General features: G+C 40.4%; 2 protein-coding genes across 2 annotated transcripts; both read left to right on the plus strand.

The window, feature by feature from the left end:
* Nucleotides 1-2,299: 2,299 nt before the first annotated feature.
* On the plus strand, nt 2,300-8,940 carry LOC119913436 (G-protein coupled receptor 4-like; the record flags this gene model as incomplete). The annotated part of the gene is made up of 4 exons (XM_038732863.1): nt 2,300-2,488; nt 8,165-8,352; nt 8,462-8,581; nt 8,622-8,940. Coding segments are annotated over exons 1-4 (816 nt in total), but the record flags the coding sequence as incomplete, so codon positions are not given.
* Nucleotides 8,941-14,698: 5,758 nt separating this feature from the next.
* Nucleotides 14,699-16,476, plus strand: LOC119913399 (G-protein coupled receptor 4-like). The gene is made up of 3 exons (XM_038732815.1): nt 14,699-14,776; nt 15,639-15,826; nt 15,936-16,476. Exons 1-3 carry the CDS (start codon nt 14,699-14,701, stop codon nt 16,435-16,437), a joined length of 768 nt encoding a protein of 255 aa, XP_038588743.1. The 3' UTR covers nt 16,438-16,476.
* Nucleotides 16,477-22,741: the final 6,265 nt, after the last annotated feature.

Below are 22,741 nucleotides of genomic sequence, written 5' to 3' on the forward strand. Positions count from 1 at the left end.
ACCAACCATGTGTTTTTAAAAACATTAGATATAGACACCTCTCTCTCATATACGTGTTACATCTCCAAATCAGCTATTTGACCCCCCCCCCACCTGCTTTAAACAGGCATGGTCACAAATGCTCTTGTCACATTAAGGAAGGACAGGACACTATCCTGCAGATATTAACACTCTATTTTAGACACCCAGACTTGCATGTTATTGCATGTGCATGTTAATCTGAACCTTTACGTAATTCTGACTTCTTGCATTAGAAATCAAAGACTTTTTTTGTGTTTGACAAAAAAATTAATCAGGCATACTGGAAAACATGCTGCAGTCGCTGTTTGAAATGAAAGACTTAAACCACCATCTTTGGATGTTCATTAAATTAAGCCAAGATCATCTTACAGTTTTAACAAAGGTTTAAGGCGTGGAACAGCATTCACACTCCGACATGTACGAAAAGAAGAAACACAAAAGAACCATACACTCTACATCTACACCATGTTTTTGTCCTGACTACTTTCCAGCTTTAGACCAACTGTATTTCATTGCCGGTAGTAAAATAAGTTCTTTTCAATTTACCCCCCCCCCCTCCAATACACACACACACTGACATACACACTCATCAATTGGGCCAAATGGTCAGTCACACACACACACACACACACACACACACACACACACACACAATGTGTTAGAGCTTCAAGCGCGTGCATGTTCGTGACCCATTTATCTACTGCTGTGGTTCAAATTTCTGAGAAAATAACAATTTGACCTGGTAGATTCAGGACAAGTTAGAACAGAACAATACGATAACTTGAGATAATATTTCAGCTCTGGCAGACACGTGTGTAAGTGTGTCTGTCTTTAATCTGCATTCAAATAAGTTATGGTTAGTTATAGTCTGCTCGCACTTTTAGTCATACATTTTGATGTCCTGTTTATGGAGACATTTGAGATATTTATCATTGATGGATGTTTAAAATGTGGTACATGAAACACAGCTAGTATGTCTGTCGAGTTCTTCTGGGAAGCTCGCCCTGTCTTCGACCCAGCAGTGGGAAGTAACATTATGGCCAAGATTTGGGATTTGTGGCACTCCCTTTTCTTAGAAGAGCAGGTGTAGACTATCATCAACCTACTGCATGTTATCACCTTTTGAGGTGGCTGTTTAGATGCGGAGGACAAAATATCGAGAACCGGAGTAGGGAACTTTAGGTGGGTTTTGCAGCTTTTAAAGGTAAATTTTGGTATGTTTATGTTACTTTTCTCTCTTATGTAGAGTGAATTAAACAGATAAATGGACATGGTATACAGAATACTGAAGTTAAACCAATTACTTTTTATTTTATTTTTTTCTCTTCCTATAAATCACTAAAATGATGAAAGCATGCAATAAAGAAGTATTTCAAATAAATTAAATGAGGTAAAGAAAGAATGATGAAAATGAGATTTCAGACATTAAAGTAATGGAGTCCAGATATGTTGTACTATTGATGACACAACATTAATCCACTGAGAGATTTTTAATAGTGTTTTTTTTTCTTCAGAAAATGATAACAGCCAAGACATGCCAAACAGTACTTGTTGATCAAATGTGTCTGGAGGACAGAGTTATGTGACCCAAGACAGGTTCCAGTCAGTTAATGATTCAGTTAAATAAGCAATCAGTTCTAAACATAATAACTTGTATGTAGTTAATTCAGGTTTTGGGGCCATTTTCGCCTTTATTGCAGGAAACAGTAGAGACAGACAGGACATGGACAGAGGGAGACAGGGTTGATGCAATAAAATAATGTCAGAATAAACACCAACAAGGAAAAGTGCACGTTCTGTCCCCTTAAGATAAAATCTGCAGATGGTTCATCAGGTAGATTAATCAGTCATGTAAACCTCCTCATGCAAACTCAGAGGGCAGAGGGGCATCGAGTACAGCAGACAGGCAAGCTGTCCTAAACCAATGTGCATTAACATTATTCATTAAATTACTGAAACATCTGGACGATGACTGGCTGCAGTAATGACCTCATGCTGTATCAGCAAGTACAGATATTTGTTCACTAGAACTTGTTATTATTTTGTTATTTTCTTATCTTGCAAAAGTTAAATGTAACAAATGTTGAGGAATGATCATCAAACTGAAAGACAGCAATTTGTGATTTGATATGATTGTGGGTAAACTATAGGTACACTGTGTTTGTGTGAACTTCACCTCACAGCTTTAGTGATGTCACTGAACAATGTTAGGTAGATTTTAAAAACCTGCTCCCTTTTAATAACTTGAGCTTTCAAACAACAGGTTTCACTCTGAAGAATGGAAGATTACTACAGTAAAAGCACGAAACATGACCAAAGCTCTGATTACAGCAACTTCACCTCCAACTACCAGAATTACAGCAACATCACCAACTATGATACAAAGTCCGAAGATGTGGTGACATTCATAATCAGTGCTATCGGCCTTCCTTTGACCCTCGTGGCCATCTATGCCCTTTATTCTATGGTATGTACATTCTGACTGAGAGTTATTTATTTATTGTCTGTACATGCACTGTCTGGGCTCTAAATGTGTTTGTCCTACAGCCTGTCTGTCTGGAAAGTATCTTGATCTGGTTTGGGGGCTAGGTGTCAGGGGCTGGGACAAAGGCTTGCAATGATCTATAAACTTACAGGAATAATATACTCCATAATTAAAATGTACATGAAGCTGTACATGAACTCAAGACTAACATCAAACAGTCGTCACGTTTGTCAGAGCAGTTTGTACAGCATTATATGGGCTTATTATTTCATTAATTATGAAATTTTGTAGATATTCATTATGTATTTTGGTGTTTTACAACTATTTGGAATGCCATCAAAAATTGTCAGTGTTGACCAAGTGAGACGCAGATTTTGGACCCATACGCAAGACACAGAAGTGCAGATTCAGTTTGTGAAGTTTTAATAAACAAAAGCGGGATTCTTTTACTTACATGTAGCAAAGTCCAAAACAAAGGTTTAACTCCACGAATGAAAGGTGAATCAGAAACAGATTAATCTCAAATTTAAAAAAATTCAGAACACAGACAGAACACTCGACAAACAACTATAACTGGACAAAGACTGAAAAGATCTGACAGTCATTTCTACAAGATCAGACGAGCATCAGACAGCAGGGAGAGCAACCAGGTGCAACACATGACACTCGGGCAGGCAGGGTAATTCACAGGTGACACACATCAGGGGAATCAGGCAGACAGGACACAGAGCTGAAACAAACACCAGAAAAGTTCAAAATCAGATGGAACTGGACAAGTACGCAGAAACAAAACCAGATCCGTACAGAAACAAAACACTGACACTTGAACCCACAAATCATAACAAAAAACCACAACCACCCTCCTCATCAAGGAACATCTTCTGATGTTCCTAACCATAGCCAAGCCCAAAACACAAAACAAGCAGATCAGAATAGTCCAAAATGAAGAGGTATCTGGAGGAGGGCCAGAGGTCAGGGCAAGTGTTGACAGGTGACAGGACAGGAGGACTGGAGGTCAACAGCAGGGTCTCTGGGCTGCAGGATAGCGTCATCAAGGAACACAATAGGAGAACCGATGGAGCCAAGGAAACATAAGCACTGAAGCAACTCTGCCAGCTGCATCTCTGTAGTGAGGATTTCTGACTGCTGCCCCCTAGGTCAGGGGATGTTTACTGCACAGGAATCATCAGAAGCACAGCAAGAGCATGTAGAATCTGTAAAACAGCAGGGAGAGGTGACAGGAGTCGGACAGGCCGCCAACTGAGCACAGGATCCAGGTGTCGATCTGACCACTGTCAGGAATCCAGGAGTAGGTTTCGGTTGAACTACTGATGGGGAACCAGGAGCAGGTGTAGGTAGGGCCACCAATGGGGAACCAGGAGCAGGTGTTGGTCAGGCCACTGATGGGGAACCAGGAAGAGGCGTCAGTTGGGCCAGTGATGAGGAACAAGGAGCAGGTCGTGCCACTGACAGGGAAAGAGGTGTGGGTCAAATCACTGTTGGGGAATCAGAAGCAGGAGTTGGTCCAACCACTGACTCAGAAGCGCTGGGCAGTGTTGAGGGCAGGAGCTGGGCAGCAAAGACTGGAGCAGGGCATCGGAGAGGCACGGGGCAGAGGCGGTGTCCACGTCGCCCTCATGCGATCTCTGATTCCATAGCACAGTTAGCATGGTAGGAGAGCAGAGGAGTCATCCCCAGAGTCTTTAATCTGTGGTGAACTCTCTCCCAGGTGAGGTAGGCAGAGGGGCAGCCAGGCAAGCAGGCAGGAATGGCAGGTGGCCAGCCGCTGGGGCACTAGTTGAACAGGACACAGGCAGGGGGTTGGCTGCTGAGGTGCTTTAAAAAAAAAAAAGTTTACCTTTTTTAACCAGGTGAGTCTCACTGAGATTAAAATGTCTTTGCAAGAGAGACCTGGCCAAGACACAGCATAAATATTTCACCAGAGTGAAAGGAAAAATGGTTCTAGGATATGGGGAAGCAAATGGACACAGATTATCAATCTGATGTCTATATCGTTATATCTATATCTTTCACTTCTGGCGGCTCTCGGCCTGTTGCACGTTTGCGTGTTTCTTCATTTTTTCTAGTGTTTTTGTCGCATTTTGTTATATTTTGTGGATTTACCATTTTCTCTTGTTCTCTTCCTGGCACTTGGCACTTTTCTTGTGCCAGGTCACTACACCAACGGGTTTGGAGGTATTGTTTACCTTTGCGATCAGCTGATCGCGCTCTCCAGGCCCACACTACTGCCTGGAGCGAGAACCCGGATCCGCAACGAACTGAAAAGGAGATGAAGGGGATGCAGGGCCAGCACCTTGCGGAGAACAAAGAGGAGAAAATACAAACCTTTTCTCCCCTCAGTGGTAATGGGGAATGTGATGTCACTGTGACTGCCGGACTATATACTCAACATCTTCCCCCACGCAGAAAGCTGGAGAAACTGCGCCAGAACAAAGCTGCAGGTCCGGATGGTCCCCCAGAGTCCTAAAGGCCTGTGCAGACCAGCTATGTGGGATTTTACAACACCTCTTCAACTTCAGCCTGAGCCTGGAGAAGGTCCAATGGCTGTGGAAAACATCGTGCCTTGTTCCAATGCCAAATAAGTCTCCATCTGCCCTCAATGACTAATGACCGGTTGCCTTAACATCTCACATCATGAAGGTTCTGGAGAGACTGGTTCTGGCCCATCTTAGACCTCAGGTGACCAACTTCATTGACCCAATGCAGTTTGCGTAGCGCCCTGAGGTTGGTGTGGAGGATTCTATCATCTACCTGCTTCAGCTCACTCACTCACACCTGGATAAAGCTGGAGGCATTGTGAGGATCATGTTCTTTGATTTCTCTAGTGCTTTTAACACGATCCAGCCTTTCCTGCTGCAGGAGAAGCTCCAGAAGATGCAGGAGGACACCTCCACAACTTCATGGACTTCCTTCAGTTTGTGCAACTCAGGGGTGGTGTGTCTGAACAGGTGGTCAGCAGCATAGGAGCACCACAGAGGACTGTACTCTCACCATTTCTCACCAGTATGTTCTTTGTGGTTGTCCTTATTGTGTTTGTTGTGTCCTTAAACAAGGGGAATAGTAACAGGAGGAGGATGAAGAAACACACACGCAGTTTTCGCCTTCAGTAGTTTGTATTGAATTAAACCACATTAAATTGTAGCTATTAGTTCTGCTGTTTTTAATTTATTGTAATAAATATGCTTATTTGTGGTAGTCTTAGTGTCTGTCTCTGTATTTGTCATGACCTAAGAGCAGGGTTATGACACTAAATATTGTGCCTAAATCTGTGAGCACATGATTTATTGTGTATAAGGTTACCAATATGCACCAACTGTTATTACAATAAACATCTCTCACACACAAATCTATGTTTTATCTGATTGCCAAGATTTTATTTAGAAGATTAGGACCGGAAGTGGTGGTTTTTATTCCCGCTTTGACACGTTCACATAGACAGGACAGTGGAAAATGGCGCATGTGTGACACATCTAAAGATGGGTCAACGACACGGTGTGGACAGTAGTAATGTCAGGCGTAGGTATTTTGAGGAGGCTTCTAGCTCCAGGTTGCTACTCTGAATCTAGTACTTCCTATTACACTACAACTTCCAGGCGCTCTGAAATAATTTTACAAGCACGCACTCAGAAATCTATGGAAGCCCTAAATGGCCATACGTTCAAATATTTTTCTTATTCCGTTTTCCGATGATAATTATCTCAAGATCTCGAGACAACGAATGTTGTTTTCTCTTGATCTCAAGATAACAAAACAGTAGTTTAACACGGGGGTCAGCAGGAGCATTTCTTTCTGATCATTTCAAAGAGTTTCCTGTGTCAGTTGGTACAGGATATACAATCAGGGTTGTGTGTTTGATCCTCACGTAAGGCCAATTTTTTTTCTTTTTTATTATCCTTCAACAAAGTTCTTATAAAATGACTGTTTCACATGCTCACAATAAAGCATGTGTGGATTCCCCTGAATCTCTTCATAACAACTTTGTTAAAAAGAATAATAAAAAACTCCCAAAAGAAGAAAAAAAATGATTGAGAGCAGGACTCAAACACACAATCATTGGATTACATGTCCTGTGCTCTACCAACTGAGCTAACCAGTGACACTGGAAATCTTTCTGAAGTTATCCTAAAGAAACGCACCTGCCACTCCTGTATTCACCTATCAGTATTCAGTTATCTTGAGATCATGAGAAAATTATCCCGTTATCATGGTAAAATGGAATAAAAAATATTTTAACAGATGGCCGCATAGAGCTTCCTTAGATAATTCTTTTCAGCTTTTTCCTGATTTTATGAATTGATATTTTGCCATCGATTTTCGTTGTTCTAGCTGTTTTCCGTCCAAAAACAGTGTTGCTTTGTGTCAACAAAGACCGTCTGGCGGGCCACCATCTTGTTTAGATCGGCTGCGGTCTGAAGTTTAGTTTGTGTCATTTAAGTGGAGAAGAAGAGTGTGATTTGGCGGAGGCGATCTTTATCGGCCTCTGCTGCCGAGCTACACAGACATGCAGGATAAGACCACCCACAGCCCTGTAGGATGATCTGTTCTCAAGCTGTGGCCTGTAAAGCATGGGAGTGCTTTTGGTCATATATATTGATTGTTTTTATCAATATTCAATGTTTTGGAAGCTTTATATTATTTGGAACGTGGTTGTGTGGAGAGAAATAATGTTTTGAAGAATAACTACCAATAAAAGTGAACATATAAACAGTAAATATGGCCAAAACATGGACATTCGCCTGGTAAATTTTTGAAAGATTGTGTAGTAACTGTTGTATATCATTTTCTTTTCATCAAATTTACAGTTACAGTTGTATTCTAGGTGTTTTGGAAGATATTCAGGTGCATTATAATCTATCTTATGATGGTTTTGATGGTTTATTGCGTCAAAATATCATATTTCGTCTGTATTTCATATCCATGTAGTCTGTAATGGTAAAATAAATATTAATATTTCAAAGGAGACCAGAATTTTGCATCTAGGCCTAATGGTTGAGGAGATATTACTGATTTATTTTGGGTTTGTTATCTTCTGCGTTTTTCCTAGAAATAGGTGCCAGGTACCATGTGGTTAAAACCTCATTATTTCTTGTTGCTTTGGCAACATTGTCTTTGTTCTGCTCATGCAGAGAGAGGGGAGGTTATAATAACTGTTTATAGTTAAATGTTAGCCTATATTTAATGCAGCTTATTCTGTTTCTCTGCAAACTGACAGGTGAAAAATTGTGTAACTCAATACAGTGAAAACATAATGAACTTCTGTTAACATCTCTCCTCTTATTATTTGAGCGATCCTCCCTGAAATACATTTACAATGAGGAGAGATTCTCACCTTTCAAACACAAACATGAGCCTTAAACTGCGACTCCAGTCTGGATAAATCCAGCTCATGTGTTTGAGCCAGAACGCTTCATATCTGTGGCTGAAAAACTGCTGCAGAAGCTGCAGGAAATCTGGCCCTTAGTCTTGTTCCTGCAGTGATTGGCCAGTGGGTCATATCTGAGATTTCTGTTTGATGAAAAAGTCAGAAATGGCTCTGACTGCAGCTGCTGGGCAGAGCAAGATGACAGATTTGGGAGGAGGTGGACTTCACAACATGTTTCCAACTGCTTGTTGACTTTTACCAATGTTTTCCTGCAGGTGAGAAGTGATCATGTTGCTCCCATCTACGTCATCAACCTTCTCATTACCGACCTGATTCAGCTCTGCTGCATGATCGTTGAGGTGGTACCAAATGTGGATAAGAAGATATCAAACATCTTCTTATACATTTACCTCTCTGGTCTGGTTGCCAGTATTTACTTCATGGTCTGCGTCGCCCTGGAAAGGTATCTGTCTGTCTATCCAGTATGTGTGGAGCTGCTTCTGTGTCTGAACATTATATTAGTTTATAACTCTGAAGCTCCTCAAAGACTTTGTGTCCATCTTGTATTACAGGTATTTGGTCATCGCCCACCCACTGTGGTACCGCTTCAGAAGATCCATCAAGTCCTCTGTGGTGGTCTGTGTCGTGGTCTGGGTCCTTTCTCTTGTCTTTGTTGTCCTTTATCTTTATATATGTCTTTTATGCAGATATGGTCACACACATAATCACACACATAATCTTTGCCGTCCTCCTCCTCCTTCCCTTCCCACTGTTCATATTCTTCCTGGCTGGGACCCTCAAAGCCCTGTCTGCTTCCATCTCGGTCCCCTCTGATGAAAAATACCGTATTGTGGGAATTTTGGTTCTGGTGCTGCTTATTTACATGCTGCTGTTCCTGCCCGACATCATTTTCTACCTGGGACAATACCATGATGTGACCCTCTTTATCCTGTCTCTAACATTTCTTAGATTCAGTCCTCTTGCAGACTTATTTCTGTATGTGTTCATGAGGAAAGGGTTCATAGACAAGCTTTTGGCCTCTGTGTGTTGCTGCAGAATGGACAGCAATGATATCAGCAGTCCATCAGTATGAATGATGACAACATTTCCACAGTCAGCTTCATGTAGGCAGAGAAAGAGGGAGAGAGAGAAAGGGGAGGAAACAGGAGGAGAAATGGAGGCCAATAGAAAGGATAGAGACGAGACAGATCCCGTCATCTAATGATTGGAAAAAAACTCTATTGTTTTCTTTTCTCTTTAATTAACATACATTAAAGTTTTGCTGTTTTAGTGGTAGGCATGCTGCTGTTTAGGATGTGATTCAGAGCAGCTGTTTTGCAGCAGCTGTTGTGTTTTTGGCAATATGGATAAAATCTTAAACCACAGTTTATGTCAGTTTATATGAAATTGTACATTTTCTGGAAATCCAATAAAAATCAGTTTGTAGACCAAACTGTGAATGTTTGTCTTTGACCAACTCAGTGAATTAAAAGCTGACAAATGAAGGTTCAACAAAATCTCTGCTGGTTGACAAATCTCTGTTGTCTATATGAACATAAAGCCCAACCTGCTGTTAGCAGGGAGGCATCCTGCACTTTCTGACCAAGTGAGGTTTCCTCACAACTCTTAAAGCTTTCAGACTTTTTTAGATAATAATTTGGGGCAGAAATGATAAAGTGTGACAGGGACAGTCACAAAAGATCAGACCAACATGTTTCAGTAGAAGTTAGTAAAGTCTGCTGTATGTTTCCCCTTTTTAAACTTTAGCTCATTATTAGCTGAGATCCAACAAGAACAAGCAGATTTCCCAAACTGTCAGACTGTTTCTTTAAATACTTTGGCTTTCTGCAGGGGACACTTTGGAAACTAGCAAACTGCATTTTAGGAAGATAAACTGCTAAAAGCTTAAAGTAATGACTTGATAAGCTGCACAGTGTACACAGTTATGATGATAAATAAATTATAATTATTTAATCATACATGATGACAATAGAAATTACACACTTAATTCAGTATTTAGCTCCATTCAGAGCTCTCAGATGGAATTTCCTTCTCCTCAGACAGAAATACCCGTTTGGTTGGTCCACTGATCCCTTCCAAACTAACCTCTTATATTTCATGCTGGATCTCTGACTGTTCAGGCATCACTGGGAGAGGATTTCATCAACTCTGCACACTTTACTGAAAAGCTTTTGGCTAACCTGATGGATAAAAACCCATTCACACAGACTGGAAGTCTGCTCATGTGAAGACCGAACTGAAAAGCCACAAGCTAAATGGCCTGTTGTAATGTGAGCTGCAGGAAAGATTTCTTCTCCTGCTTGAAATATATGAATGAGGCACAGTGAGGAGTTTAACTTTACTTGCTTTTGTCTTTTAAAAGTTTGAGAAGCAGGCATGTACGAATCCATCACTGTTAACTGCTCACTCTCTAACAGCTGCACAAGTTTCTGCTAATGCTAACTGCTGCTGCTCATATTTAAAACATTCAACTGAAGGAACACGGGGTGATTTTTATTGTGAAGCAGTCACAGGAAATGAAATGAATGAATGAAATTTATTACCAGGGTTTACATTGAAACGCTGATTGATTGAAAATGTGTCAAGACCAAGACACATTTTTAAAATGTATGCTTTTTCAACACTGCAGGAAGTAATGAAACAAGAAGGACTATTGACTCACTTCTTTATTAAAACAACACAAGTTTTCAATGATGCTTGGTGCTCAAAAGCAGTCATAGTGGATGGACAGTGAAGCAGTAGCTAGTAGTAGTAGTAGTTGGAACTACTTTAACTATATTCATAGGTTGAGTCCAGTCGGAACTAATTACAATTTAGACATCTAATACACGACAAGGGGTCTAACTACACGCAGCTTGTGGGGTCACAAGCAAAAAAGGTTGAGAACTGCAGATTTTTTCAACCTAGTGTCACATATGTCAAAATAAAGTAACTATAAATGCAGTGCAGTAAGAATGACCACATTTCCCTCTGAAATGTAGTGGAGCAGAAATTAAATTTAAATACTTTGTAGTGCAAGTACTGAAATTACATAACACATTACACAATACAATTACAATATAATTACTTCGGAAAATGTTCTTACCAGTAGCCTACTGTATTTTTAAATTGAGTCTTGTATATCAGGTAAAGAAACACACTGCACACTTATTAACCTAACAACATGTGTTGCAGTGTGTGCGCGTCCCGGCGTTTGATCCGCATTTATAAACCTATGGACACGTGTGTGTTATGTGAGTGTCTATTTCAGCATCAGCCGCTATCAATTTATTGATTTTTTATTTTTCTGCTATTAAAGCAATCTGACCAACTTATTTTATTATTTCTATTCTTTTGTGCCTTGATGTGTAATGTGTGCAACTGTGACGCAAGAATTTTCTCTCGGGGAATAATGAAGTATTTCTTATTCTGACTGCTTGTTTGGAAGAGGAGTGAAAGAACCTGACACCACAGTAGAGAAGCCATTTTTCCACAGGGGAGAAAGTCTGCGACACCACAAAGGTGTCTTTCCCAGGAGATTGAACAAACGCTCGCATTTGGTCTCAGGTGACTAGAACGACCACAACAACTGCTGCTGTTACAACAGCCAGGAACACATCTCAGGTTTCTCATTATTGTGGACTGTGCGGATGTGGAGGAGAAAACAAACTCTGGTGGAGGAAACCCATTGTTGTGGTCCAGGGAATGCAAATCAATACGCAAAGCTGTCCCTTCTAGACCATCTTGTGCTGAGGGATGGGAGCTTAGTCCTAACATCTGAGTTGAATTATTTGTAGTGTTGTTAGACATTGTGAATGCGTCAATGTTCAGTTCAGTTCTCTCACATCATTTTCAGAATTACAAACAATGAAATGCATAGGTGTTTCAACAACTGGACTGACCAGGTTCAAGCCTCCATCCTCAAATACAGAGGGCAGAGAGGCATTCAACAGGCGGACCAGCAATCTCTGAAGTCAGCTTAAACATCCTAGAACAGTGCTCCGGACCTCAAATCAATGAAGGACAAAATTCACACAAAATTTGTTTTTCTGTTTGATTTGTGTTTTCTTGTTTTATCTGTGTTTTATTGTCTTTGCACTTGCTAAAAAGTTCCCTATTAATAAATAAATCTTCTTCTTCTTCTTCAGAGTGCTTTAAGGTTTGGCTACTGGTCCCTGGTTCCAGGGTGGTGCCCTGTTTTTATTAAGCCTAATTAAGAATGTATGATATTAATAACTTTACTAATATTTCTAGAATTGATATTCAGCTAATAACCAAACCTGCCCCTACGTTGATCCCCAACAGCTAATGTGTTGTGACAATATGATTATTTATAAAGGTCTCTAAGAGGGAAAGACGCCTAACCAAAGACAAGTCGTAGACAGTTAATGATCCTTCCTGTAAAGGTTGTGTAGTGCACAGAGTTATCTAGATGTCCGGAGTGCAATAGGAGACTCAGTGTTTCTGACATTTCTGTTCACCAAGCTGTATGTTTGTGTTGTTAGACAGAGTGAATGTGTCGGCCTGCAGTTTCTCCTGATTCATTTTCATGCTAAAATGGTGGTTAACAGTTCACCTTTATGTAAAATGGTGTTGTCAGAGAAGATATTATGTAAAATGAAGATAAAATATGCAAAGTTTGATTAAACCTTTAAATCCAGATTTCTGTAATAATAAGTAATAACTGGATAGCAAATGAAAACAACAACAACAACAGGTGTGACAGCACATCCACATTTCTTAGTCAAATAAATGTTAAGGAGTGTGACGGTTCTTTGGCACGCTAATGCTCTCAATGTGTTCCTTTTTGTGATGCATTATTTACATATTCATGCTCCTTTTACTTAGAAGAGCGGGTGTAGACTATCATCAAACTGCTGTCATACTGGCCATATTTCAGGTTTGGATGCAGAGGACAAAATATCAGGCACTGGTGTAGGAACTCATTCAGGTGGGTTTTAAATTTTGTCATATTACTTTTTTTCTTATATGTAGAGCATTTTAAACAGCTTTGGACTGTAGGTGTACAGAGGTAGCTTTACTGTGGTTAAACCAATGTTTAGTTTTTTTTATTTTCACTCCCTTACAACACTGAGAAAATAGCTTAAAGATAAAAGCATGAAATCAAGTGGCTATTTTAAATGAATTAAAATGAGGTAAAGATAGAATGATAAAATGAAATAGAGCATGCAAAATTAAGTATGAAATCTATAAATGAGAACGTAATACTGCTGTTTAGACATTTCAGAAAAGGAGTCCAGATATCTAGAACATGCTTAGAAAAGCTTTTTACAAAATCCTGCTTCTTGTTGTTATTATTGTTATTATGATTATTATTGCTCTGTGGAATGTCATGACCCAACATTAATTCACTGTATGTAGTTAGTTTGTGTTTTGGGGGCTATTTTAGTCTTTATTGTTGGAGAGAGACAGACAGGACATGAGGACAGAGGGAGACGGGGTTGATGTGCAACATATGTTAGTCCAAATAAACACCAACAAGAAAGAGAGCACAACCTGTCCCCTGAAGAGAAAATCTGCAGATGGTTCATCAGGTGGATTAATCAGTCACGTAAACCTCCTCATCCAAACTCAGAGGGCAGAGGGGCGTTCAACAAGTGGTGGGGTGTCGAGTACAGGAGACAGGCCGGACGTCCTAAACCAATGAGCATTTACAGAAAACATGGGGTGGCGTTGGCGCAGTGGATAAGAGTCCCAGGTTTGATTCCCACTGACACATCCATCAACTTGTCCCTAAGCAAGACACTTAACCCTTCGTTGCTCCTCTGATATAAATAGCAAAAGGAAATCGCTGTAAAAAAAGCATCAGCTAACTGAGTAACTGTAAATTTAATTAAAGCTGCAAGCGGTGTTGGTCTGGCCCACGCGGTGGGATGCACGTCCAGGCTGGTCAAGCCGGAGATTGGGAGACGGGGTTCTGAATTATTGTGCGTTTTGGAGCGGTCACAAAGGAGTTAAATGTCATTTCCTGTATCCCTTAGGTGGCACTAGGCAACCTTCGCAAATTATATGTTGTGCCCCTCTGCACGAATTGTGTTGTGTTCAGTCTTATCAAACATGTAAAGTTTGAACAGGTATACTGATCTGAGCATGCACACTGAAGTTATAACAACCTCTTTCATGGCAAGTCATCGATTTTTGACGCCACCCCACGGACACTGAGACAAAAACTCACAGATGGCACAACCTTTTACTGTCAATGCTTTTAGACTGCGCAAATTCTTTATGAGGAGTTTGTTAAAGTATACCCTGTAAAACCCCAGACATGACCACTGGGTTCAGGGCATCACTTCCAGAGGCTTTTTTTTTGTAGGTCTGCCATGCCCATGCATGACAACCATGTGACACTGAAATTTTAAAACCGTTTGAATATTGTAGTTTTGATTAATGGGGTCCTCGCATCTTTCATTCTTTGGCCCTAATATAGTAAAAATATTTGTTTATTAGAACTTGTTATTCTTTTCCTATTTGATTAAATAAAAGTTAAATGTAACAAATGTTGAGGAATGATGATAGAAAGTGAAAGACAGCAGTTTGTGATTTGATATGATTGTGGGTAAACTATAGGGACACTGTGTTTGTGTGAACTTCACCTCACAGCTTTAGTGATGTCACTGAACAATGTTAGGTAGATATTAAAAACCTGCTCCCTTTAATAACCTGATCTCTCAAACAGGTTTCACTGAAGAATGGAAGGTCTCTACATTAACAGCACCTCACAAAACCAAAGCTCTGATTACAGCAACATCACCTCCAACTGCCAGAATTACAGCACCCTTCCACTCATCATGAATGTGGTGAAATTCATAATCATTGGTATCGGCCTTCCTTTGACCCTTGTGGCCATCTATGCTCTTTATTCTATGGTATGTACATTTTGTTCCTGTCTGTACAGCAGACTGTAGGACAGATTCCTATTCAGTGCCCGGGGCTTTTAATATGAAAATGCAGACAAAAAGCCGAGCTGAAAGAATAAAGCTAAAATTGTCACACGCACCATTAGAACACATCAAATCAACGCATTCATATTATTGGCTACGCCTGTTCATTTAGCCTAGGCATTCACACTGTCTTTGATTTTTCCTGCATGTTTCAGCTGTAGCTGCGTTATTCAGACCATATTTGCCAAATATTACAGTTTGCTACGGGATTTTAAAATATGACGCAATGCTGCCAGTAGACTTGTCCATGTTTCCAAATGGTCATCTGTTTTATGCGAACTAGCTCATGACTTACCGAGTTAGTTTGTTGTTAGTTTTAGCGAAGCCAGATAACCTGGTATGATAACCTGAGTATGTTGAACTTGCTTTGTGGTAAAGTCCCTGCTCTACACCAGTGTCTGCAATGGGCCTAAAACTCCTATTTCCTGTGTTCAGCGAGTGACACACCCACACAAACAGTCAGTAACAACATCATCACAAACTTCCAGTCTTTCACAAACACACATTGTTGACCCTTTTCTCTCTGCTTTGCTTGCATGTGTTTGAGCCAGAACGCTTCATATCTGTTGCTGAAAAACTGCTGCAGAAGCTGCAGGAAATCTGGCCCTTAGTCTTGTTCCTGCAGTGATTGGCCAGTGGGTCATATCTGAGATTCCTGTTGGATGAAAAAGTCAGAAATGGCTCTGACTGCAGCTGCTGGGCAGAGCAGGATGACAGATTTGGGAGGAGGTGGACTTCACAACATGTTTCCAACTGCTTGTTGACTTTTACCAATGTTTTCCTGCAGGTGAGAAGTGATCATGTTGCTCCCATCTACGTCATCAACCTTCTCATTACCGACCTGATTCAGCTCTGCTGCATGATCGTTGAGGTGGTACCAAATGTGGATAAGAAGATATGTGACATCTTCACTAATATTTATCAATTTGGTCGGTTTGGCAGTGTTAACTTCATGGTCTGCGTCGCCCTGGAAAGGTATCTGTCTGTCTATCCAGTATGTGTGGAGCTGCTTCTGTGTCTGAACATTATATTAGTTTATAACTCTGAAGCTCCTCAAAGACTTTGTGTCCATCTTGTATTACAGGTATTTGGTCATCGCCCACCCACTGTGGTACCGCTTCAGACGAACCATCAAGAGCTCTGTGGCGATCTGTGTCCTGGTCTGGGTCCTTTCTCTTCTTTGTGTCGTCCTTTACTATGTCTTTGCTGGTAATGGGGTTGCAAACAAAATCTCGGCCGTCTTCCTCCTCCTTCCCTTCCCACTGTTAATCTTCTTCCTGGTTGGGACCCTCAAAGCCCTGTCTGCTTCCATCTCGGTCCCCTCTGATGAAAAACGAAGAATTGTGGGAGTTTTGGTTCTGGTGCTGCTTATTTACACGCTGCTGTTCCTGCCCAGAATCATTCGGTACCTGGAAGTAGACTCTAATACGACCCTTAACTACCTGTCCCACATGTTTGTTAGGTTGAATCCTCTTGCAGACTTGTTCCTGTATGTCTTCATGAGGAAAGGGACCATAGACAAGCTTTTGGCCTCTGGGTGTTGCTGCAGAATGGACAGCAATGATATCAGCAGTCCATCAGTATGAATGATGACAACATTTCCACAGTCAGCTTCATGTAGGCAGAGAAAGAGGGAGAGAGAGAAAGGGGAGGAAACAGGAGGAGAAATGGAGGCCAATAGAAAGCGATGGAGATTAAGTCTGGGCTAGGCCAGCTAGAGACCCAAAACACGTCTCCACTACTTTAAGAAACTCACCAAAACAGTCAATAACTTGTAGTCCAAAAACTGGAGACAATCAAAAATTGGTGCAAAAGATTTTTTATTCCATTAAAATAAAATAAAACAAGTTAGATCCTGGCAGGCATCGAGTTGGAACTAAGTGCACAGTTAACGAACACCTCATTTTATTTTCTATGTGATCTCCTCCTGTCCTAAATCTTTACTCTTTACACGCTAAGTAACCTGCAGCCTTTCCTCTAAAGATGCCTACAGCGCCTCACTGTCTGACAGCTATAATAACAGCAACACCAGCTCACTGATGGACTACCATGAGTACTGCAACATCACCACCTTGTGGAACAACTTTGTTAGTTTTTACATGTTTGACTACATCAGCATCACTTCACAGCACAGCAGCTCTGATGTCTACAAAATGGAGTCATGCTGTCTTATATGTGACCATGAAATAAGACATCTATGCTCTTTATTCCCTGGTGTGTAGATGATGATTTATATGAATGCGTTTCCAGTATGTGTCAGTCTGTGTGGGAAGCATCATGATTGAGCTTGGGGGAAAAGGCAGGTGTTTTATAACAACCAGAAACTGCGGGGAAATAAAAAATTATGGTTAAGATGTAGTTCAGTTTGTTTATGCCACAAACATGTTCTCCTGCTATTCTGTGCTCCGCTGTTCTGCTCTCCACTGCATCCTATTCTGTCCAACAACAACAATAAACACATTTTCATGTGCATTTAAGTGTGGAAACCACATTGATGCTACTACAAAGATGTGTTGGATTGTCATTGTCATCCAAGTGTGCTGAAACAGAAGCTTTCTATCACAAAGTAATGTTTTGCCCCAGAGTTGTTTGTGCACCAGAACTTTACCTGAAACCCGTAAAATACTGCTTGTACTGCAAATACTGCTAATAAATAACTTTCCGAATTATTCTTGATCACTCTACACAGACAGAAAACTAACAGTTAAACCCCAATAACATATCACAAATTGCACAAATGTACATGCGATACGTGATTTTGTACTATTTTGTCCGTCACGGTTCTACGTGTATGACATCAACAACTCTGCAACTTGTGTACCAAAATGTGTCTGTAGTTGTAGTCTCTGCTGCGTCGTGATACAGATGAGAGGGTCGGGCCTCTCTGTCTGTTCTCCTCAGAGTAACTGGTTGCAGGATCTGAAGCTGGGCCTTGTGTTGTGGCTGTAAGATCAGAGAGGTCTGCTCGGTGTCCGGGCTGAACAAGCCAAGCTGGGAGGCCGCAGAGCCAAGGGAGAGAAGAGACCTATATTTTTTATCAATGAGTTGTCACAGGTCACTGACCAATCAAAGCTGCAGCTGGGTCTCTAGGCTGAGATCACATGTCTTTGGGACATTTGGAGGATTCCTTGGGAACTGAGTTCAATGACTTAAGATCACAAATGAACAACTGTCCCTGTTATCCCAACAGTATGTTCTGTATGTATTTTTATTAAAGCTTACTATTTATCTTGTTTGCAAGTAGTAGAAAATGTGAACTACCTTGTTCTTAAATGGGTTATTTATTTTTCTAGAACTTGTGGTTGTTTTTATTTTAATGTTTGTTTTGTTGTTCGTAACTTTTATGAGCATCAAGTGCAACTGAACAGAATCAGTGGTTTTTAGCGTTACTCAGGTTCTAAATGAATCATGTGGTAAGTTTCTCATATACCTGTGCAATACAATGTAAATGTATGGAACAGACTGTATTCATGTGTGTGACTGTGAAGTCCATATGTTGTTTTTGTTTTTTATTACTGCCTCAGGTGACAATGTTTAACTTGATGTGTGTATGTTCGTGTGAGAGCAGGATTTCTGTGATTTCAGCACAGATTTGTTGTTCACAGTGTAACTTTAGCACAATCACAGGAAAAATAGTTTATGTCGATAGTGAGTTTGTGTCCTTTCAGATTGTAATGTGTGAGAGAAGCAGGACAGGTATCTGTCAACATCACTGCAGCTTTCAGCACACCTGTTCATTCAGTTCACGACAGTCAGAGTTAACCAGATGTGTCCGCCTCAGTATGATTGTTTCAGCCAACCCAGGGTCAGTGGTCGTGGTGGTGGCCTAGTGAGTGGACAGGAAAAAATTTAATTCTTTATTTTCTTTTAACTACATTTAAATTTGTGTTTTCTTGTTTTTATCTGTTGTACATCTTAAAGCATTTTGTAACATGTTTTTTGAAAAGTTCTCTATTAATGAAGATTATTATTATTATTATTAAATTAATATGCAAAGTTTGATTAGACTTTTAAATCCAGATTTCTCAGGAAGAGTAATAAGTAATAACTGGAGAGCAAAAGAAAACATCTACAGGTTTGACAGCACTGTGGCCATTTACCTACCACATGCACATTTCTTAGTCAAATAAATGTTAAGGAGTGTGACGGTTCTTTGGCACACTAACCTTCTATATGTGTTCGATATCTGTGATGCATTATTTACATATTCATGCTGCTCCTTTTACTTAGAAGAGCGGGTGTAGACTATCATCAAACTGCTGTCATACTGGCCATATTTCAGGTTTGGATGCAGAGGACAAAATATCAGGCACTGGTGTAGGAACTCATTCAGGTGGGTTTTAAATTTTATTACTTTTTTTCTTATATGTAGAGCATTTTAAACAGATAGATGAACATGCAAAATGTAAAAAAAACTGTAGGACTGTAGGTGTACAGAGGTAGCTTTACTGTGGTTAAACCAATGTATAGTTTTTTTAAATTTTATTTTCATTCTCTTACAACACTGAGAAAATAGCTTAAAGATAAAAGCATGAAATCAAGTGGCTATTTTAAATGAATTAAAATGAGGTAAAGATAGAATGATAAAATGAAATAGAGCATGCAAAATTAAGTATGAAATCTATAAATGAGAACGTAATACTGCTGTTTAGACATTTCAGAAAAGGAGTCCAGATATCTAGAACATGCTTAGAAAAGCTTTTTACAAAATTCTGCTTCTTGTTGTTATTATTGTTATTATGATTATTATTGCTCTGTGTAATGTCATGACCCAACATTAATTCACTGTATTTGTATTGATGTTTTTCGGTAATGATGACAGCTCAGTCACTTCTAAACACAACATAATAACTTCTATGTAGTTAGTTTGTGTTTTGGGGGCTATTTTAGTCTTTATTGTAGGAGACAGTAGAGACAGACAGGACATGAGGACAGAGGGAGACGGGGTTGATGTGCAACATATGTTAGTCCAAATAAACACCAACAAGAAAGAGAGCACAACCTGTCCCCTGAAGAGAAAATCTGCAGATGGTTCATCAGGTGGATTAATCAGTCACGTAAACCTCCTCATCCAAACTCAGAGGGCAGAGGGGCGTTCAACAAGTGGTGGGGCGTCGAGTACAGGAGACAGGCCGGACGTCCTAAACCAATGAGCATTTACAGAAAACATGGGGTGGCGTTGGCGCAGTGGATAAGAGTCCCAGGTTTGATTCCCACTGACACATCCATCAACTTGTCCCTAAGCAAGACACTTAACCCTTCGTTGCTCCTCTGATATAAATAGCAAAAGGAAATCGCTGTAAAAAAAGCATCAGCTAACTGAGTAACTGTAAATTTAATTAAAGCTGCAAGCGGTGTTGGTCTGGCCCACGCGGTGGGTCGAGGCTTGTTGAGTAGCAGGAGCTTGGGAGACTTGGCTCTGAATATTTGGAGTTAAATGTCACTTTCTGTGTCCCTTAAGGCTCATGCACACTGCATGACTTTCAGCGTCATGCAGATTGGAGTGACTACACAACTTGCCACATTGTAGTCGTTGTGGCGTTCACACTACTTGACTGAGTGGGTCATAAATGCTACAGGAGCTGACAGCGGCTCTGTCACCCGACGCTGGCCTCCAAACCCCGTTTTGTCAGGAAAACACACGTGAAATGTGAAATGAGCGATCCTGCACATGAAACAGCTGTTTGTTATTATAAAGATGGAGATTATGAAGACAAAGAATCTGGGTGAAAGAATGGATTAGCACACACAGGTAGCAGGGAGCTACAAAGAGAGCTGGAGGGGAGTAAAAAGTGGTTTGCAGAGAAAAAGTAGCTGCCTGCTCTCATTGGCTGGATGTGGATGTCGAGTCAGCTGACTCTTCCAGATATTTGGCATGCTAGATATCTGGCAGACATTGGCGATGTGTCAGAAATGTGTCGGGGAGCCGTTTTGATGTGTCGTTGAGTAGTTCACACAAAACGACTGGCGGCTGCTGATTGATCACTGATTTACCTCCAATCACAGCCCGGCAAATCGGGATTGTGTAGTGTGAACAAGGCTTAAGGTGGCACTAGACAACACCCGCTAATTACATGTGGTGTACCTGGATGAATTGCGGACTACTCTGTGAAAGTGTTGTTAAAATGTTATTTAAATGATTTTTGTCATAAAGGGCTTACTCCCTGTTGCCAGTGGGTTCTGCTATAACGTTCCGTGATTATTGGCATGTAGATGTGTTCAGTCTTATTAAACATGTAAAGTTTGGTACAGAATTGAGCATGAACACTGAAGTTATAATAACTTCCTGTTTCATGGCAAATCATCAATATTTGATGCCACGCCACAACTACGCCTTTCACCAAAAACTCACACACAGCACAACTTTTCATCTTCAATGTCTTGATACTGCACAGCACAAATTTGAAATCGATCGGATTAATTCTCTTGGAGAAGTTTGTTAAAGAACGGACCCTGTAAAATGAGCTGAAATTACATACCTTCCGTTGGGTTTACGAGGGTTTTCTGTGCGTCTTGGGATGACACTTGCTACAACGACAAGTACGACAAGCCGTTACACAAAAATTTACAACATAGCATTTTCTATGTGTTAATGCTCTCTGAGACTCTTTCGAGGTGGGTGGGGCCGACCAGCCAGGAATAGTACATCATCGCATAAAACTTGACACTTCCTGTTGTCAGTAGGTGGTGCCTTTATTTTGAGTCAGTATTGGCACATTGATGTGTTTAGGACTATTATCCAACATGTAAAATTTGGTGCAGATTTGAGCATGCACACTGTAGTTATAACAACTTCCTTTTTCACGGAGAGTCATCAATTTACCACGCCACGGACACGCCCTGAGACAAAAACTCACAGATAGCACAACTTTCACCGTCAATGCCTTCAAGCCAACGAAAGTTTGAAGTCCAACAGATAAATTCTTTAGGAGGAGTTTGTTAAAGTATGTAACCTTTAAAATGCAGCATTTTAGAATTTTGTACAAAGTTTCGATTCATTACAAAAAATAATAAAGAATTTCTTGCATTTCAATAGAGTCCTTGTGTTTTATGCTCGGGCCCTAATTGCTGAAACAACCAGGTGATGTTGTGGATGCAGTAACAACCTTATATCAGCACACGTTCCCATTTGATTAAATACATGTTAAATGAAACAAATGCTGAGGAATAAAAACTGAACAGACAGCAGTTTGTGATTTGATATGATTGAGGGTAAACTGTAAGTATTTAATTTGCGTAAACTTGTACCTCACAGCTTTAGTGATGTCATTGAACAATGTTGGGTAGATATTAAAAAACCTGCTCCCTTTTAATAACCTGATCTCTTAAACAACAGGTTTCACTGTGAAGAATGGAAGGTTTCTACATTAACATTACCCCACAGGACCAAAGCTTTAACCACAACAACATCACCTCCAACTGCCAGAATTACAGCACCTTTCCACTCATCATGAATGTGGTGAAATACATAATCGTTGTTATCGGCCTTCCTTTGACCCTTGTGGCCATCTACGCTCTTTATTCTATGGTATTTACATTTATTTCCTGTCTGTGTCTGTCGTACAGTCTTTCTGTCTGTAAAGGATTCTTTTTCAGTGCTCGTGGCTTTTAATATTAAAAAAATCCATCAAACATCTGAGCTGAAAGAAGGCTAAGGCTAAAATTGACACACACCAGAAGAACACATCAAATCAACGCATTCATATTATAGGATTGGGAAAACCTGGGTTGACTTACCGAGTTGATAACCAGCTTTGTGTGACCGCTTATCCCATTTGTGATTGTTAGGGTTAGTGAAACCAGGTAACAAAAAGATCTCCTGGGTATGTAGAACTTGCTTCATGGTACAGTCCGTACAGTGTCTGCCGTTGGCTTAAAACTCCTATTTCC

This window comes from Micropterus salmoides, unplaced genomic scaffold (genome assembly GCF_014851395.1).
Source record: "Micropterus salmoides isolate LMB-PRFRI ecotype aquatic unplaced genomic scaffold, ASM1485139v1 Ms_hic_scaffold_2, whole genome shotgun sequence".
In the NCBI taxonomy this organism is placed as follows: domain Eukaryota; kingdom Metazoa; phylum Chordata; class Actinopteri; order Centrarchiformes; family Centrarchidae; genus Micropterus; species Micropterus salmoides.

Bases quoted from the DNA above. Each gene is read 5' to 3' on its own strand.
- LOC119913399 (XM_038732815.1), top strand. From the start codon at position 14,699: ATGAATGTGGTGAAATTCATAATCATTGGTATCGGCCTTCCTTTGACC. The intron at 14,777-15,638 runs GTATGTACATTT...GTTTTCCTGCAG, and splicing joins TCTATGCTCTTTATTCTATG to GTGAGAAGTGATCATGTTGC. The intron at 15,827-15,935 runs GTATCTGTCTGT...CTTGTATTACAG, and splicing joins GTCTGCGTCGCCCTGGAAAG to GTATTTGGTCATCGCCCACC.